Source organism: Bombus impatiens, unplaced genomic scaffold, assembly GCF_000188095.3.
Source record: "Bombus impatiens unplaced genomic scaffold, BIMP_2.2 scf_0321, whole genome shotgun sequence".
NCBI lineage: Eukaryota > Metazoa > Arthropoda > Insecta > Hymenoptera > Apidae > Bombus > Bombus impatiens.
The window spans coordinates 1,267,162-1,288,491 of NT_176740.1; the positions used below are offsets into that span (position 1 = coordinate 1,267,162).

The following is a 21,330-nucleotide window of genomic DNA, read 5'->3' on the forward strand; positions in this document are numbered from 1 at the left end:
TTTTTTTTTTTTTTTTGTTGAGGGACGACAGAAGGGAATAAGAAGGGGAGAGAAGCAGGAAATTCTGTCGCCGTCTTCGTATCGTTGTAGCGTCGTAGCGGAAGATGATAAACGTGACGACCTGTCGTTAGTAACTAAGAGGCCTTAATATATTGCGTTTACGATATATTATAACACAAACACACATTCACAGACACACGTCGGTTCAATTCTAAGCATAAAAAATACACGAGAGTAGCATAGACGGGAACACAAGATACACATTTGGAAGTTAAGTGCAAGTAATCGATAGTACAGGGCACGGAAAACGAAACAATCTATTTAGTAAACAAATTCTAGAGAACCCTGCGACTGCGAGTAGTTTTGGATTGTTCGAGTAGATTCATCGTACCGTAAAGTCGCATTTTTCTCTTTGTAGAATCGTTACGGATTAATCTTGCTATCGTTCCTCTTATGTCGATACCGTCGATACGTGATTAATTTAATTATTAAAATTTTAGTTCGTTTGAACGAATAATAATATTTATCTTCTCCAGTTTAACGAGATTTCGAAATAAAATGTAAAATGAAGCTACATTTGTACGAATTATATATTTCGTAATATAAGAAATTCTTTCAAACGTAGTATTAATAATCGTGAAAGAATTCAAACTATCAAAAATATTCCTAAAATTGATTCAAAATTTTACGAGCAACTGATATTCGTTGTCGTGGATAATAAAAATTATCGACATAAAAATATTTGAAGGAGAAGCTTCTAAATCTTTTCATTTATTGCGAAGACTAGTGTCTTCGAATAGAATCAAAATATATTAGACAAGTTCTGAACTGAACGTATAATCAAATGATTTTAAATTACGTTATAAAGTTAGAAACTTGGACATATTGTAATTTTAGCATAAGAGAAACGATACGTAGACGTGGAGACTTTACGCGATAAAAATAAGAGTATCCTTTAAAACATAAATCTCTTGTAGCAAGAGAAACGCTTGATTTAATCCTCTCGGTGTCTCTAGCACGTTTCCATCGTAAACAAACTAAAATCTGATCTAAGAACGAGTACCAAGCATAAGTCGAAGATCGAAAGCACAGAATGGAGCAGTCGTGGGGTCCTAGAAAACGAGTTTAAGCGCGATTTTCCTCGTTCTATTCTGCATGGATTTCAAGATAATGCGTTAAACGGGTCGAGGAGGAAGAAATCGTTAACGTATATGTAGATGTAAACGATGTAGAAATAAATGACGAAGAACGTTTATGACTGATAGTAAAGTCAAGATGGAAATGGAAATGATGCCAGTGTGATTTATGCGGCACAAAGATTAAAATATAATTTATTCCATTTCTGGAATATTTCCAACAACGAGCACACGATTATTCGATTTCTAAATATTTGAACACAGTATCCGAAAGATTCTAAAGTTGTCCAGAATATTCGATATAACGTTTTGACGTTTTAAGCATTTTTAAAAATAAGAACGCTAACCGATTTCAAAATATTTGGCTACTGTATTTGGGAAATTCCAAGTTTCTCAATATCCGATATAAAATTTTCATTTTTTCGACCTTTCTAAAAATAAAAACGCTATTCGATTCCTCGATATTCGAATATTTCGTTTGGAAAATTCCAAGGTTTCTATATATGCGATACGAAGTGGTGAATTTATCGATGAGAGAAGAGAATGAACGCAGAGAAGAACGAGGTAAATCGATTTGTACAGTGACAACAGTTTTCCAGACGCACGTCTGTTCAGAAGCAGATGGGAAGGTAAATTATCATTTGCACGTGCCACATTTACAGCGTATCTCATTCTAAAGAGGACTTTACCGATCGTAGTTCTTCCCTGGGAGTACAGTTTTCGCATCAGCACTGCCAGTTTATCATTGTTAAACGGAGGAATCGCCATCGACCCCATCGCTTTGTTCGCGTTGTTCAATTCCGGTCTCGTTCTAGATTCGTAGACGTTCAAAGAATTTTTCGAAACGCGTGTAAAGTCCAACATTTGCCGATTATATTCGTATCCACGTACAACTGCTCCTAAATAGTTCCAACAACGTTTTCTTTCATAAAAATGACCATTGATTCGTTGTAACAATTTTCATTTCACACATCGCTGATTCAATTAGAAATAAAATACTTTTCGGAGAATTCTTCGGACGTCTCTCGTACTTTCTAACTCTCTAGCAGAGTGACAGGGCAGAGAAAGAAATTCGAATGAGAGAAGAATAGTTCGTCACGTGCGTGTAATATCTGTAAAAAGAAAATGGCAACCGTCGAGGAAATAGAATCGCTATAGTGACTTTGGAAACTCGACGGCGAGCACACTGTTAGCACTCGTAAGCGTGTAAATATTAGCGTGTAACCTCGAGAATTCGCGTACCTTGAAAGTAGCCCGAAGCCTTTTCACAATTAGCGATAACGGAAGAAGAAAGGAAAGAAAGAAAGGAGTTACAGAGAAGAGAAAGAAGAAGAAGAAGAGGACACTTCGATATTCCCTCGATGACGAAGGGTATGCATCGAAAAATGAAAGAAAAAAAAAAGCGAAGGAGATAGAAACGAAGGGAGAAACAGGCAGGCACAAACACAAAAAAACCTCAATCGTGTTGTTGTAAATAGTAGAATAGAGCTCGATCTAAGGTAAACAAAAAATCGTTAAGGTTCTAAGGTTTTAATCGTGTAGGGTACGTACTTAAAAATTATTCGAGGACGAACATTTTTTCAATGGGCAGGCACGTATTTTTTAGGGTTAGCAATCGCGTGGGTGTTAAGACGAGCGTCGAGCTGTGGAAGTTGTAACCTTGTGTACGCGTTTTCTGATTCTAGTATTTTCTCTTTCTTTTTTTTTTTTTTTTTTCGTCACTTTGGATTCCTCATTCTCCCCTCGCTAATCTTCCATTCTCGAGCTAGACTGTAAGAAAGAAAAAAGAAGAAAAAACTGCTACATTCTCAGAAAACCCTTGACACCGAGAAAAAAAGCTCGCGCCCGTCTCGATGTTTCCTTTTTTGCGTTACGTGATTGCGTTCGTTCTCGCGCAGACGGGCGAAGCTCGTTTTTACTCTTTCTCTCTCTATACACGTACGTATATATACATATAAATTATACATATATATTAATAAAGGATTAAAAAAAAAATGAAAAAAATAGCTGGTACTTTAGTATATATAAATACTAGGCTCAACGATCCGGCACTTCTCGATTTAGGAAGACGATCTAGCCTCTTCGGACGCATCGCGCGAGGATATATTTTTTTTAAAACGAAATATCTCGACGGCATGGTTTTACTCGCAGAACTCTCGCTCGTTCGACTCACTTGTCTCTTTCTCGCGTTCGAATCATCGAATACGAGTCCCCGAATCATGTAGCAGACTCTGAAATACTTCGAACCGTGGAAACACCTTTTCGCTGGAACGGAACGCCTCTCGAATTTTTCTTACCAGGACGATCTATGTTTCTAGACGAGATTAGAACAAAGTCAAGTGCAAACGATGAATTCACGGAAAAAGGAAGGAATAAAGAAGAAAAATGAGAAGAAAAAAAAAAGACAAAATGCGAGTGCTCGATCGTTGATCGATTTATGATCGTCTATTTAATGTTCTGCGTGTCCCTTGTTCTTGGTGTCTTGTACTTGTAAATATATCCGTGATAAATAAACCTATGGAGTCCTGTCGTTTAAACAGCCGTCGATTAAAAGAAGAAAAAAGAAAAATTCCTCTGTGATAGCTTTAAAATAGAAACGATGCAAAACTATTAAATAAAATAAAAATCCTTTACTTAAATAAAAATCGTATTCGTATGTATCGACTCGAATTGTTAGAACACACAAACTCACAATTTTGCACAAGTAGTTTATTAACGGATCATGGAATGTTATGGGAATGATTGACGTCAGGACTTCTCGAACGTGGTTTGCAAGCAGGTTCGTGGGAAACGCGTGGCGAACCACGCTCGAAGGGTGAATCTTGACCTCTTCGTGGACTCGTGCGTTTAATTAACCCCCGATCAAAGCCACCGATTAGCGTGGCGTCTGTATATACAGTGAAATTTTGTCGGCGATACGTGTACGTAAAGCGATAAGCGTGTGAACTCTTTTAAAACTTTACAGGTACGTTTACGCGTAGAGGTTCTTTCATTCGTTTTATCCCCGTTAAATATTTTATTCTTATTAACGTCACGAGGAAACGTTTCTAAGAAAAATTATTTATTTCTGACACACGATTCTTCGTGTCACGGTTAATAATAGAGAATATTTAACGAGGTGAAAATAAATGTGACAGCCTGTACATGTACGAATATTCTACGGATATGTATATGTAACAAATTCTTTCGTGTCGATGCTATTACACACGTAGGATCGTTTCTATTAGCGGGTATATATGTGTACTTTTTTAGAGGCGAACAGGCGATCGTCCATTCGCGCTCGAACCACTCTAAATTCACGGCCAAAATAATGTTTAGGGATGCTCGTATGCCTTCTACACATACACCTGAACACACACGAACACTTGTAAGATTTATATATTAGCTGGGACGCATGGGGTGTCGATTAAATTGTCGCGACCCCTTTCCCATACGAAAAGAGGAAACAAGTAAAAGATAATAAAAATTCTTACAAAAATTGGCTCAAGAATATTTAAAAATTATTTATATTATATTACAGACCATCCACCTTTGTTCTTAAAAATCTAGCGAAAGAAATAGAATTATTCGACACATTTGAGACTTTTCTCTGAAACAATCGAGTTAATCTTTTCCGTTTTACGGAGTTTCCATTAACCGACGATGTCACCCCGTGTGCACAGCATTTAATGTACGTTTTCTCTTCCTCTTCCTAGCAATTTGCCCGAACTTTCGTACGAACGATGCTCGTGGAAAACGATCGAGAGCCTCGCGACTAAGCTCGCTGGGAGATCGTCGATCTATAAAATCGCGATAGTCTGTATCTATTAAGAAACGTCCGTCTGGCGATAAGGGCGGACCTTGTGTAATATATTATTACGTCGCAACGATAGGTGGCAAGAGTTAATATTTGTAGGTAAAAAGATAGGGAAACGAAGTAGAAAGGCTGATCTCCGCCGTGTAATTTTTGTATTTTCGGGAAAGCGAGGCCGACCGACCGCGTTAATAATGGTAATTGTAAAGACAGTACAATTTTGCATCGCTACTCGCAGCGTTTTATTAAATACGATTTAGTAGAGGTCAGCGATTACCGAATAATCTTTGTAATATAAAAGAAGAGCACGAGTGGGTGGAGAAATATGTCGCGGAGGTGTCGAGCGACGATTTCCTAGCTGGCTCGATTCTCGAAGAACGAGATCAGAGAGATATTTTTGAAAAAACTTTTCTCGGAAGAATATTTTGCACGAAATTCGATAGGAGTGGCGCGAAGAGAGCGGATTTTTCTCACGATAATAGAAGAATTCCCTGATGATAGAGAAAGGGAGAAAAATGTACAAGATCGGACCGAGAACGCGCTGTCTCGATCGAGTTTCCGCCTTGCATCGTCGATAAAGTTCGGGGGTGTTTTCTTCGATATGTTCTAGAAAACAAGTGATAAGATTTAAAGGCCGTCGTAACAGAGGCAATGTACTCAGTGTAAATAGGAAAGAAAAAAATGAAACTGTAAAGAAGTAACACGAATGCAGATAAGAAACAACAACTAAAATAACAATTACGTGTCTACGATGCCTATATCTGTTTAATCTACGTAAAACGAGATGGAAGCAATTAATTGCTGATCACTATTAAACTAATAACTAAACAACAGTTTATTCTATCTGTGTGTGTCGGTTTCGATTGGACATAGATTTTGTATCACCCTTTTCTCCGTGTATGGTGTGTAGCCAGGGGGTCGATTTCGGGGGGGATGCGGGTTAAAACGAAATTAATTTAATAAATATACCTATATATATAATTTAATAAATATAAAAAATAATGAGATCAAATTAAGGACAATGCTTATGGACAAATTTTATATTACAATCTATTACAATTTTTTACGTCGGAGAATAAATTTTTGTTTTTAATAGATCCATGTTTGACTTTGTACGTTCATCGTGAAAGAAACGATCGATGATCAACGATTGGCTACGAAAACAGTAAAATCCTATCCCGTTCCCATCGAAATCGACCTTCTGAATTGTAGATTCAATCGTGTCTTTCACAACTAAGTAGTCTTTGTAAATCGATTTCCGATAGACGAAGTCGCGTTTCTTCGAAACTAGCTCGTAACTTAAAACATACTGTAAGGAACCGACCATAATGGTATATCAGTATATCGATACACTGTTGCGTCGATCCTTTACAACGGAGAGAGGAGATTCGCACAGACTATTCGATGTACGCTTTCGATCAACGCGCGATCTTGATCGCAGTCGATATATTTCAAGATTTATCGTGCACATGTCGTAGATATGTCTACGCACCGGGTGCTTCGAGACCAGTTTTGAGAAATTATTGGAAATCAAAATTCGAAACGAATTACCATTACTGTTTCTTTCGCGTCAAAATCGAATTTCAACTGTTATCGAACGCTTTATCAATGAATTTTCACTCGAACTTATGCTTAAAGTTTAGTTAAATAAAAGATTCTCGACACATTCGTCCTTACGTTTCTTTCGCGCTTATGACAAATCTGGAATTGTTATCAAACGCTTTATCGACGAGTTTTCGTTTGAAAATTATGCTTGAAATTTAATAAAAATTCTGGACACGTTTCAAGTATGAATGTTTCTCGAATAACATTTTTGGAAAAGGAGAAAACAGAACGAAATTGGTCTTAAGCCCTTATTTTCTCTGGTAACTAGCTGTAAAAACTTCATCAATTATAATTAAGACCGCGTCGAGGATTTTTAACGAAGAATCTAAACAAAAGAGAGGAGTTTTTATTTGCATTTTTCTTTTTTCTTTAGATTCTTCGTTAAGAAGAGCGATCTATCGATATATGCACATTTATCGTCGTAGAGTGGATCTTCACGGAAAAAAGATCGTAGTCGATTCCAGCCTTTGTAATTCCAAGCGTTCTACTCTACAACTTTCGGCTAAATAATCAAATACCATGGGAAACTATGAATCAAAAGATGTGAAGAAGAGAAAGAAAAATACAGCACGTAAACACACGGATAAACGAACGAAGGAACATGCGTCGTGCATGAATGCACGCGCGTGCACACACATACAGACACACACACACACACTAGTATATTCACAGCGAAAGGAAAAAAAGACAAAAATTCAAAGGCGAGGCGATTAAACTTTCCCGATGAAATTTTTCGATCGCTCGATAATTTGCATTCGCGCGTCGTATAATTTTTCGCGACAACGTAGGATCGATTGTGTAAATTAAGTTTATAAGATTCTCTCCGACTGGTAGCATAAGAAACGATCGATTGCAGCGAGAAATCGGAAATAATCCACTTTCGAAAATCTAACAACTAAAATTTTCATTTTCATCGAGATTATTTGTTTGCAATAGTTTCTATCAAAATTGGAATGAACGTGTGGAGAATTATTAGATATAATTTGGTTTCTCGTTGCATGCGACTATAAGAAAGAAATTCTAGTTCATACGCATAATAAAATAGCAACGTTTTGTATAGTGCGAGCACGTTTTTCGGACTCGAAAGTTTAATCGAAACCATTTTTTCGAAACTCCACGTCTCAGCCTTCGGACGATCGACAGAACGACGAATTCTAAGGACAAACAAAATAAAATAAAAGGAAAAACATGGAAAATCTGAAAAAAAAATACCAGAGCATTGAAGACTGGCAATCAAAACTAACGTAGGCAGATTTAAAACGCAGATTTATTCTGGTGTCTAGCACGATCGTGCGCGGCCTTGCCAGCACGCAAACGACTCGAATACAGAAATTATTTTCGATATGTCGTGTGTTTGATGTCGAAGGAGATCGTTCTGTTTGCCTTATCTAAATTTATCGACAATGCAGAGCAAAGATCGTTCCTGGATATCTTTGATTAAGAAAACAGAAAAGGAGAGAAAAAAAAACAAAATTAAAGAACATTGATGAGATGCCAAAAAAAAAGAAAAGAAAAAAAATTGATTGAAGCAGGAATTGTGTAAAAATAATACGCAAATAATATCCTTGGAATATTTCGAAATATGTATTTGATTCGAGTGTGTGACGACGATCGTACTAAGCAAGAATAAATCGGCGAAGGAAACTAAATGCAATTCTATGCAACTCTCCTTTAAAACAAAAAGTAAACAAATAAAAAGAAATAGATCGTACAGTTTTGCGAGTAAAATGCGCGTCTAATGTAACGCTAGTGAGTAGATAGGTAGGTACCTGCATTTCATGAAATTTAACATGCTTAAATAGATCCTTAATAAATCGTTATACATGTTTTGATAAATCGTCGTCCTTTTTTTTTCTAATACCTTCAAAGATACTGACCACCGTTTGTACTCCGTGATTCGGAGGCAATTCCATCCAAATTTTACTTACACCTATCTTTGTCCTACTACCAAAATACTATAAAAAATATATTCATTTGAATAAAGAAATTATTGGCAGCGCGACAGAGTATATGAATACAAATTACCTGCTATTCTTACAACATCAATCCTTTGTTTCTCGGAACGCTCTTATCTAAATTAATTTCGTATCTCTGTGAAGGTCGCTATCAAAATATCAAATTCGTAAAAAGATATCTTCATTTTAAAATACAGAACCATCGACAATGCAGCAGAATGCACTATTCAGAAATATAGAAAAAGAAAAATGCAAAAATGACGCGGCGATATCCCTTGCAATAAAAACGCTGCAGTCATCGTGTCTCGAACTCGCATTTGAACAGTTCGTTTCCTTTGTGACAAAAACCTCGTGACACGATACCAGACGACGGGGAATTCTTTTTCTGTTTGAAGAAGAACGTCTCGAAGGCGGAAAAAGCGCGAGTACCGACGACCAAGTCTTGGCTTTTGCAAGTGGCGAGTTGAAGGAGGTCTCCGAGTCGAGCAATCGGCGCGCACGACACCGATTGGCAGTTGGGACATTGACGATAAATGGCAGACCGGCTAGCGGAGAAATTACAGCCAGGGAGATTCTAATCAGGCTGTCGGACGCCATAAGTTACGCTGTTAAGGAGTCACAGATAACAGCCGAGAAAATAATAAGACCTAATGAAACTGTTTGCAAGGCTGATTAATGATAAAGGGAAGCGAGTCTTAGATTACACGTGGGCAGGCCTCTGGGCTTTTTCCTTTCTCTCTTTACAGCTAATATCATTACCCACTGGACATCCACATGGTTTCTTCTCCAGCTTTCCGTCCTTTTTGCACGCTGTCTGGCTGGCTCGCTGAAAAAGGTAACGGATTTTGCCCGATCGTCGAGATTTATCGATCGGACTCGCCGATACACGAATTAACTGTACGCGGGATCTATCGAGTGGAGAACCGATCGTTCGAGGTAAGTTTCGATGTATAAGCGAAGATAACGAGAAATAATTGACGATGTGGCGATATATGCGCAATATCTTTCCGCACTTTGCTATTGAGTCTGTTTTTTAACGTGTCGACTCTATATTTGTATCTGTTATTATCTGCAATCGTCAAAACGAGAATGGTAACGGTGTGAATCAAGATCTTGAGAATTGAAATTCAATCACGTAAATCCGATAACATTTAAACGTATGAACGCTGCTTTAGTTTCGTAAGTGCTTAAGTTATAATCTTAGAACTGCGGATATTTGTGCAGTTGATAAGCGTAAATATTCGAAAACGTGCAAGAACAGAGAAAAGACAGACAGATGTTCCATTCCACGTAAAACATTGTTCCGCGATACTAACCCAACTTCGACTCCCACCTAATACGAAAAACTGTGTCCAGAAGAAGAAATTAAGACTCGAATTTCAGGCCGGTGACCTCGTTTCCCTCTCTCTAACGTTTCTGTTCTCGTCGAAAAGAGTACCGTTTCAAAATTGCGGCGCACAGTGACCGAAAGCGGAAACCAGGGTCGCGTTTGGCCCGGTGGTCCGACCTGAAATCGACGTGATCGGCATATCGACGACTACGACGACGAGGACGATGACGACGATGATACATATAAGCAATGTTTACAGGCGGTACACGATAAGAAACGACGTTCGTGTCGCGCGAAAGAGAAGAACCTCGAAGCCGGCTTTCTTCGAGTTTCTTCAGTCTTCCTCTGGCTCTCTTTCGATTACGTGCTCACCAGTTTTTAACTGCCGCGTATGCCCGTCGAATCGCGTGCTACGAAGTTCTTAATCTATCGCTTTCATCGAACGTGCTCGCCCGTTTCTAACTATAGAAACTAATATCGTTGGAAAATATTATCGACTAGTCGTTAAGTGCGCTGATGCGATAACGAGTTGCGAGTTGCTCGTTTGACTTGTTCCAGGCGAGAAAATACGATCTTTGTTAACTGTTATCTGTTTTTGGAAGAGCACGGAACAGCCAAGGATTTCTTATAATTATCGGATAATTTGTTCGTAGGTGTGCTACGTAATTATACAGTGAAAAAGGTATATTTAATTAAATCATGAACGGTTATAGTTCATTCTTAACGATAAGTTTGTCTTTAAGAAAGTAAAGCTCGTGATATTTTTCAAGTCACTACCTTATTAATAGGAACATGAAGATAGCTTTAGTTACGTGTCAAGCACGAGTCTAGTAAAATACAACGTCGAGGAAAAATTTGTGTAAAACCTAAGAATTTTGCGATCGCGAAGAAAAGCAATTAAGAAAAGATTCCATTGCCCAAAACTAAACTCTTTTATTAAAAATCTTGCAAGAAATTCGCTCGACGTCGAACATCGATCCGAAACCAATGACGTAATAATATAGAGATATTAGAACGCACTTTTCTACTCAACTACAGTGTTTCCAAGCGACTGTGACAAAAACATACGTAATGTTCCACCGATAAAGACGCGAAACGAACGAAATGATGTCAGCGATTTGCAGATATAGCGAAAGAGCGGCGGCTTAAGTGAGATTTAGCCTCAACGTGCGAGCAAAGTGTCGCGAAAACGAGTTTCGTTACGTCAGAATGTCGCATGAAAATTCCATCGTGTCATCTCTGGTATTTGGTCGATCGAACGTCGTCATGGAACAGTAGGACAGTGAAAAAGAGACACGGAAAACGGCTAGAGGATCGATTTCCTTGTTTCAGCCTGTCTATTTCGGTCTCGACCAGGGAAACGACACTCGGCCAGGTTGTTCGCAGCGTTAACGACGCCAGTTTTCACGCGTTTCGTCGCTTCATTGACAAAACGAGTTTCCGCGGGACGCACGCTGACGCAAGTGACTGTTTACGATCAACACGTGCTGCGCAAGAATGAAATGCACGGACCTCTGTTGCCAGTTATATGTCGAACGCTTCGCGATCCGTTCGTCCTCGCATTCTCCGTCACTCGAAGGGCGCGAAATCCATTTTGAATCGATGATCCAACAAGTGTGTTTATGCATCGATCAGTTGTGAATCAAACCTCGCGAGTTTGAGCTCCAAAGTGTGGTTCGAAAGTTGTGCGAAAATTTGTCGCGGAGATTCTTTGCGCAAAGAAGATCATCGCGGTGAATTGAAAGCGTACTGCCTCGAAATTCGAAGGAAGTTAGTAAATTTCTTTGAATCGACGACCCAAGAAATTTTCGTAAATCGATCAATCGTAATCGAAAAGTTAATGAATTTGAAAAAGTGATTCGACTAGTTGGAGATCTCGTTGTTCGCGTATACAGAATTATATTCCTCAGTTTGAATAGCACCGTATAGCGTTGAAATTCGGAGAGAACGATACATTAAGTTTCTTTGTATCCACGATCGAAGAAGCGTAGAAACTTTATCTTCGTCGATCGATATCGCTTGTGAAAGTGCTTCGCTTGTTAAAAGTTTATGATTTCGTATATGTAATCTCTGTGTATGGTATATGTATAAAATTACATACTGCAAATCGCGATATATATTGCGCTTCAAAATTCCGAACATATCAAGAAAGACTGAACGTATCAAAAGTGAAAATTAAAAGATCGAACGTTTAAGATTCTTCGTGTACGTAAGTGCGATACAAAACTACGTATTTCGAACGTTGGTGTATTGTTTAGAAGTTCGAAGAGAATTGTTAACATTTTGAAACTCGTACGAGCGGAATCTTTGCCCCGAATCACGCGAGTACAAAGTCGAATCTCTCTGTTCCCCGCCATAACGAAATCTAGACAAAGGTGAAGAAATTCTTCCTGGAAAGTGGATCGTGCAAGTGGAGAACGTCGTAAATCTTGGTATATCCTCTAGGAGGAGCGATGGAGGAACCGGAAAGACCAGTCGCGAACGGCGTGACAGGAAGGATCGCGTGGATCTTTGTTTTCGCGAAGCTCGATAAACTACGAGTACTGTCGTTGGAGGGGGGGAAGGCGGTGAAACGCTGACGACAGTGATGTAACGGTGGAAAATAAAGCGGTGACTCGCGTGGATATTGGTACCGTGTGCTGGCGCACGCGTAAACACGTGGAAGCGGACTTTCCTCGAATTTCGGTGGCAGTTTTTCAAATACGCCGATCCGGTGACCAACTCTTTCTCTTATCGTGATCCACGAGTCGAATTTTAATCATTGTTCGAGAAGATAGCCGTTTCGCGCCAATATTTGAATTTATATTTAACGAACCGCGAGACTTCTTTGTTTAACAAGATTCGGTATGGTTATCGGCTCGGTTATGATCGCGAATTATCGTATTATCGACGTTTTACGAACGTTAAAGTGCAACGATCGGCGAGCCTTGAATTTTTACTCGAAAACGTCGCCACTCCGTGGCCATATTTGAAATAGAATTTGAATTTCAAATAATACGATATATTCTTCAAATCGATTCGATATGTTAATATCAGTTTGTGTGGTACATTAAGAATCTATGTGATCGTGAATCTGCGATCCTATAGATCGTCGTCTCGTTCATATTTTACAGAAAAATAAACAGCGAAGTGTGACGATCGACGAGCTTCGAATTTTATTTGCCGTACAAAATTGTCGAAACTTCGCGCCTATATTTCAACTTGAATTTCAAATATCGCGATGCTTCTTTCAACTCGATCTCCTGCATCGACGTACTCTACATTTGTGTAGCAACAAACGATTGTATATTAAGATTCTTCGTGATCGTGAAACTATCCTTTAATCTCGTGGATCGACGAACGAGCGGTGAAATGCAACGATCGACGTGTTCGAGACGCGCGAACCATCCGTCGAGACCATATTAAAAAACATTCTTGTGTAACACGTCAGATTCTATTTTCGACTTGGCCAACCTCTTGACACTCGTTAGAGGTTCCACGTTCTCGTATCGAGAGGTCAAAACTGGAGCTGTTATCGCTCAACTGTACAACCACGCTGGTCCATAATTGGCGCCAAAAAGCATATCGAAACCAGGAGAAAAGTCGAGGAAACGGAATATTCACAGCGATCAACGACTCGTGACGAATTTACGTGTTTCCGCGATTTAGAGAAGTTACGCTTCCGAAAAGAGAAATCACCGAGCGAATGAACGAATCGCCGACTCGAAACCGATTTTTATCAAGAAAAGTCTAGTTTTCCGTTCGACTCACCGACTTTGTCGATCCCGGAGAGACGTTGCACGACGAAACTTTATATTTCCACGAGTTGCACAGCTGACACGGTAATCTATATTATCGAAGTATTACTGTCAGCCCATCCGTTCTTTTCCATTGCTACGGCTTCCTCAGTTTCATGCGGTCGTTTCATCGTGGTTCTCTGCTTCTTTCCGTCTCAATTCTTCGCCTGCAAGATCGTTGGAAAATCGTTAGATATTATGGATTCGAGGAGGAAGATGGGAAAACGAGAAAATTTCCAACTGGCTGATAAGATCGACGAATGAAGACACGAAGAAGCGCGAAGGAGAAAAGATTGATCGTTGATTCGTTCGAAATCGTTGGGTATAGCGTTATGAACTGTAAGAGGAAGATGACGAAAGAAGAAAAGTTGGAAGAGATGGATAAAAGCGATAGAAGAAAATCTCGAAAAACGTGAAGAAAGAGAGATTCGTTTGAGAACGTTAGATATTTTATTACGAACTCGAAGCGGAAGATGGAGAAACGAGAAAACTTCAAAGAGACCGACGAAACGGACGATTGAGACTTAAGAAAAATCTGAAGAAGAATACGATGATACGATTCTTCGGAAGGTAATTCGCTTAAGATTCACCGAATGGTTAACAGGGGCGATTGAACTTTCAATGGACCAGCTGGCTTAAATACCAACGCGATAATAAACGACAACTTTCTCGAAGCAGGTTTCAGCGCAACGATGACGAACAGAAGAGTTGATTGTGCGACGAAAATTCAGAAAGGCGACCGGTGCGTCAGGATATTGTCAACCGATGCGTAGCTCGGTTCTTTCGCTGTTTGGCAGATCGGAAGAACCATGGGCAATGGATCGTCCTGCTGTCCGCATCGCAAGAAGGTGAGTTCTTTCCGATTCTTAAATATTTTTATCGTTTTTCGTGTTTGTCCTATTGGTTTGTAAGGTAAATTCGTCCGGTTTTTTAATTTCTCAATATTTATATTATAACTCAATATTTGTGGAAATTTTCAAATATTAATCGTGATTCTCGCACGTGTAAGAATTCGATCGTGAAATAGTTGTTAAGAAGATCTAAGAGACATGTTTTGAATTTTCGAATCTTTAGTGCATAATACAAGTTGGTACGAGGACAGAAGATATCGTAAGTTCGGTGCGTGACCATTCTGCAAGATGGCAGCACGCTTCGATTATGATAATAACGAGACGCTTCTTTAGACGATAAAAATGGAATTTTATTAGAATTAGCTAGAGGAGTTTGAAACGTGAAAGCGTAATTACAAAAAAAAAGGAATATCGCTATTTATTTATCAGAAATTAAATCCCATATTTCTGAAACATTTAGAGACAACTAGACAGACACAAAAAAAAAAGATGCAAAAGGGGGTTCCATCGTGTAAAATATCGAAAAGTAGCGCTCTATCTAAGCTGAACATTCCTCGCTTCATCCAACAGCCTACGCTATTACAAATCCTACGTTATTAACAAAATCGTATTTTTTACTCCTACGATATGATCGATAGAATCGACACGTATCAGTTCTTCGATCATTTTTTAATTAATGCTAAACGTTTAAAAGAAAGTATCAAAACATAATACGAGGATACAGGGCCACACACGCGCACGCTATATTACGAAATATTTCTCTAGACGGAATATGTATTCCTAATGTGAACTCTATTTCCAAACACTCTACACTCGCTCGTTAAAATCTTACCACACCCAGAATACGATCAATAAGATCGATACGTGTTCAATACTCTCCCCTTTCATATCTTCTTAAATAACACCAAACAGTCGAAGGAATCTCTCACAGAACCTGTTACCAATCGATTGCACAAGCGACAGAGCGGCATCGTTAGATCCTAACGAGTCGCGTTGCGAAAAAACCATCGCGGCTAAGCGACGATATCCACGGGAAAAACGGCTGGACGGGGGTGTGCACGGGTGAAAGGGGGCTGCCCGTCAGCTGATAGATATCGAACAGATTCGCAATTGTGCAATTGTGCCACACGGAACGGGCACGCGGCCTTCGAGTCGAGAATAACTCGACTGCGAGTTATTTTCTGAAACCAATCTTGTCGTTGATATACGACTGAAAAAAACCGATTACGATCGGTCAAGCAGTCTGCTGCGATCGTCCGCGAGTCTATTCTTTTTAGTTGCATACGTGCATCGTATTTGTCTGAGATTCGAAGCGTTCGAATTTCGAGAGAAACGTGAGAATAAAGTTAGAAGGATTTTTCGAATGTTCTTTCCTTCCTTCGGATGATAAAACGAAGCAAAGTGTCCTTTTTCATGGTGTAGTTTAGAGCGACGAAGCTTTCTACAGGTTATTTTTATCGCCTTAGGTTTAGGAATATTAGAAAATTCATAATTACAATATATTATATTCATGAAAATTAAGAAGATACGTTTTTCGATAATGTAACTCGATGGAGAATTTTTACGAAGGTTTCTTTAGATTGTATGATAATTTTGGGGGAATTATTGGAGAAATTTGTAGTTAATACTACACTGTGCTCGCTTTAGATTTTTATTAAGACGTAAGATAATAGGAAGAATTATACCTAAACGTAAATCATCCACTTTTCCTACGGAGGGTTAATACGAACGATAATTATAAGTTATTTATTGAATGTTTATAGAGATAGATACATTCGAAGCAAAAATGATTGAAAATTAAAAATCGTATAAGACAAGCGTATTGACATAATGGACAAGAAAATCCGAGGAATTCTGTAATATTTAACAAATTACGTATTTCGAGTTTCCCGACGCAAAAAGTGACGTAAATTACAAGTAAGAGAATCGTAACGGTAATCGTAAGCGTTGTCGGTCTGCTTTTTACAACGTTCATCATAATTTGTTCGTTGCTCGGGTAGCACGACTTCAAGTTGCATTGCAAATTACATGTTCGAACATACCGATAAATTTTTTGAAGAGATACCCGATAATTAACGGAAGATTACATCGTTCATTCGGAGTCAGTAATTTAATATAGACAGTCGCATTGATATATAACGATTTTCAGCTTGTGCGATCAGTGAAACCAAAATTAAACCCTCGAAAATTAATATTTATTACTACGTGCGGCGAATTAATAATGTTTAACACGAACCAACCTTTAAATTATGCAAATTGCATGACAAACTACGACTGTACCACCGAAATTGAAACAACAAAATGTTAATTCGTGCTTTAACTGTCGTAAAACAACGAATCAGTATTATTACGGAAAACGAAAGATGAAAAAAATCGAAGCTCATAGGAAAAATAATCCGACAAATAAATTTTTCTTCATTTTCTTATTTCCACTTTTGACTAAAAATTAATATCTTAATATAACATAGCTGAGAATGAAAGGAATCTGTCAAGATCGAACACGATGCCTTTCGAATTTGGCTGATAAATTGACAAAGTTTTGTAAAAAAATTATTAAGGAATAGAATTTTTATATCTTTAATATTCTAATGTTATGACAAACAATTTTGGTAACGTACGATTTATCGACAACGTACTGAATCTAAAAGCTGTTCTCTTATAAAAAATGAGAAATGTATTTTTTCGTATCCTTCTCCTGCTCACTTCAGTCATAAACCAACGGAATAACGCAAGAATTCGCAATTAATTATTAATACCCGAAATTTTGTCCTTCGGTTAACTCAATCGTGTAGACCAAAATATTTGCCCGTCTGTTTTTTCTACGTCCCTCGCATTTGCACATACATATATTCGATCTCACTATAGATTCCACGGAATTGTATGTATAATTAATTATCACAATTAACATCAAATTTCGTTCAAGTTGTCTGAAGATCGTTTACGTTATTCCATGCGAAAATAGTAGACTTTTTACTTGTTTTGTTTTGTTTGTCGAAAGGCAGAAATTAACGCAATCCTGGCGAATAATTGCATCGTGAATTCCTTAAGACTGATTTACTAAATAATTGCTCCTTAAAGAATCTAATAATTTCTCCAGCGTTTACGAGCTTTCAAGATGTTTAGTTTTTATCCAAGGATATGAGATAATACCACGCTATGCCCAGATTGTAATCGAACGAAATTTCGCTAATTTATCACCAACGATATATCAAAGATTGGTGCCGGTCTTATAGAAAAAGCTGCGTATTTTGCCTTGCAATTAACCCAACTCCGTCTCTACTAATTCTCCACCGAGTCTGGGGAGAACACCGTAAATTTTCTTTCAAATATCCGTAAGAACTTTCAGTGTTCCATGGCTGATGTCTTTACGACTTCCAAAGAATCGTAAATCATTCGAGCTTGCGTTCTTGTCCTGGCAGCTTCCTCAACAAGATGTACTTTGTTTCTTTTTGCTCACTTCTCGTTTCATTATACGTTCTCAACAGTCAAGATAGGAAAGGAAAATCGTATACATTTTAACATTTTTGTTACGAAAAAGGAAATCGAACCATTTACTTACTGCCACTTACTATTAATTTCTCGGGTACCGTTTTATAACACATTCTGTAACGTAAGCAAATTGATAGTTTAGAGATTCTAATTCATTCTATTGACTAGCTAATATCTACTTCGATAAAACTAATATTAGGATATCGCTCTTTATTTCTCAATTAGTTGTTAAATAAGAACGGGAGTTTTTAAATAAAAAAAAAAAGAACGTTCCTTTCACCATTCTCTACCACACCCAATTTAAACCAGATACATATCGCTATCTTCCTTTCAAATCGAAGGAACGATCACAAGATGCTTGTAATTCTATTTTGTATCTTTTTAAAAAGATAGCCATTTTTTAAAATCAGATGTCAATAACCATAAGAACAAAATTAATAACGGTCAATTTGGCTGCCAAACGAAGGAAAACTTACACAATTTTAAATAATATCCTCGTTAACTCGTACTCCTGAAACGAGCTGTTTTTTAAAAGTAGCCCGCAGTTATCGCAAGAACTTAATTAATACGCGCGATATAGCCCACAAATAAAGAAAGAATTATGCTCTTTTGAAAAGTTAATTTATAAAAACTGTATAGACGATGGAAATGAATTCGAGAAAGCGGCGTCAAAGCGAAACCCGTTGTTCAGGTCAAGAACATATGAAGAAACGAAGTAATGAAAACGCCTGACGCGGTTTGCAAATTACGTTGATTATTTCGGTGCGTTTGTTAGGCGCGTAACGCGAGATCGGATAAAAAAGGCCGACGCGAAACACGACGGCGATCGCAGCAGTCGGCATAACCCAATTAAGGATGACACGGGTAATTACGAGGTATCAGGTGTTGCAGGAAAGCTGCGACTACTTTGTCACGGTGTTATCTGCTGTCTGCCGAGCGAGAACTCTCTCGTGAATCCTTTGTTGGGCTTCACGGGTCGGTGAACTAATGCAAAAACTTCGCGTTTCGCAACGACTAAGAATTTCTTACAATTTACGGGTTTAATTGAAGGTTTCGTGACGAAAATGGGGACACCACGCTATCGCTGGCTACCTTTGCAGCACACGTAAAAAGTTTCAAGCGGAGCGCAAGTGCCTTTATAAAAGAAAAACGATTTATGAAAGGGCGGAACTTGAGTGGTATATGCGATAACACTGTTAGGGCAAAATTCTTGAAAAATATTTGTGTGTTGAAGTTTGTTAGTAAAAAGAACTGCTGGTATTTTGCGTACATTTCATTAGGGTTGGTTATGACGTGCAATATTTCTGCAGCATCTGTTAAGATTCTCTTTAATCCACAAAATAAGGCCCAAAAAGCGAACGCATATTATTTAAAAAACATAAATACATCGACGCAACGTTGGTTCTGAATGGGTAAAAGATAAAATTTGATTCGACGATTCCTTGTGTCAACGATAACTAGAAAATGTTCCGTTAATATCTTGATCATAATATCTTGATAATCTTGACATAATATCCATCTTACCATACTCTTTCCATCAATATATCTTCTTGACATAAGATAATTACAACTCATTGCCATATTAACTTGAAAAAGCATTCAACGCGCTGGTCGATTATTAATTATTAGTCAATGTGCTTGTCCAGACGTCTATCCTTCCCAGCCGCGATTTTGCAACAAAGGCATTGAATAAATATCGAACGTACAATCATTTTTCTTCATAATTTTTCTCCTCGAGCGATACAATCGCGTAAACAACTGAGTATCGTAAAGTCCCACGCAGTGTAATAGACATTATCGACATGAAAATGAAGCGATCGCCTCGAGCCCCGCGACACTTTAATGAGTAAGTAGTAATCGAGAAGCAAGGACAGTTATTCAGCTGAGAAACCGTCGAACAGGATCGTTTTCTCAAGGCGTCGTAAAAACGGAAAATCCATTTTGTTTGCCTTCGCCTTTTGACACGGGGAATTTATGTTCCTCTAGCTTAATGTCCTCCGTTATTGCGTCGAATAAAAATAGTAATCGAAGCATAGTACCAAGCGTATCACGTTTCCAACTGTATTCATCACCGTCGCTAAAGGTCTCTGGAGCCGTGAAATCCTGGATTTTTATATTCGTTTTACTCCTGAAGGATTTCCAGTTTTTTTTCGAATAAAGCTTTAATTCCTCTTAATCCAAATAATTTCCACGGGATTCGATTTTTCAAATTTCCCCGGTAACTAACAAGTTTCGTCGATCTATAGTTTATAGAATTCAATTTCTGACATTTTTTCAACCAGTTACAGATCCTTTTCGAATAATTTATGTACTGGAAAGTATCTAAATGGAATGGACAATGTCTCGCCCAAATGCAGAATTTATGTCACCAAAAATATTTATCTCGCTTTTTTTTTGAAATCTAAATTCACATAAAAAGTCATATGAATATTTCAACTATTCGTAACAGTCCGCACAATGAGGTCTCGGCATTTTTATTATAAATCTTCTTAACGATCGATATACAGTGGCTAAAATAAGCATTTGCACGCCATTATATTTATTACAGAATTTACATACTAATTAATTACGTCCTAACATATTGTGTTACGTATCATTTAGCAGCACGATTAAACAACAGTACGATTAAACAAATTTGATATTATGAAAATGAAGTATAGAGCCTGATAAAGAAACAAAAACGATTCATTGGAGAGTAATGGTACGTGTAAATAATTTTCGTAGCTACTTCGTAATTTATTATAAATTTCGTTTCTTTCAATGTAGTTTAAAATTGCAGATAGGACAGAATTTAATGAGTGATCTTCGAAGAAACATCTCGTGTGCACCAACTTAAAAAAAAAGAAAGTAGCACAGGCATCTATCAGAGGCTACGTTAAGCGAATAAATTTATAGACCAGATGAATTTTTAGGGGTCAACAGGATGTTTTTAAGAAGAGGAAAAGAAGAAGGGATGAGGCAGGTGCGAAGGACGAGTTAATCGAGTTAATCATGATAATTAAGTGGCTTTGCCGGCGGCGATCAGTCTTTGGAACGTCTTTTCGTCGAAGAAAGATTGGAAAGGTTATTGTAACTGCGAGTGAGAGTCCCTCTGACCATCTTTTGCCTAAGATTTCAAGTTGATTAATCGAATCTATTAATGGTTGGTCCGTTCCGATAAGTGGGACGCCTTGAACGAGGAACCGTAGAGTCCTTCTTCACCAGGTGTAATTATCATATTACGAGATCCGAGAAAAGTGAGATAGCCTGTTGCTAATTCGTCTAACGCGTTGTCACATCCGACGTTACGATTAATCAAACGGATCATTAAGGAATAGTAGCTTTCCATTAGCGTGACCGCTACATTTATCATATCGTAACTGGTACTTCATTTTTTGCGCTACATTACGCGATTT

The 21,330-nt window shown here is 38.1% G+C and overlaps 2 protein-coding genes across 2 annotated transcripts in view; both read left to right on the plus strand.

Moving 5' to 3' along the window:
- Window positions 1–8,370, plus strand: part of LOC100748253 (serine/threonine-protein kinase NLK) — a gene marked incomplete at its 5' end in the record, with an annotated part of 235,578 nt that extends 227,208 nt beyond the window's left edge. The window contains one exon of the mRNA XM_012385466.3: window positions 7,502–8,370. The remainder of the gene's footprint in view (window positions 1–7,501) is intronic.
- A 5,388-nt stretch (window positions 8,371–13,758) lies between these two features.
- The window catches only part of LOC100748489 (sterile alpha and TIR motif-containing protein 1), a 140,535-nt gene continuing 132,963 nt past the window's right edge, over window positions 13,759–21,330 (plus strand). Inside the window, exon 1 of the mRNA XM_024367599.2 lies at window positions 13,759–14,443. Within this exon, the coding sequence (XP_024223367.1) occupies window positions 14,405–14,443 (39 nt within the window). The 5' untranslated portion in view covers window positions 13,759–14,404. The remainder of the gene's footprint in view (window positions 14,444–21,330) is intronic.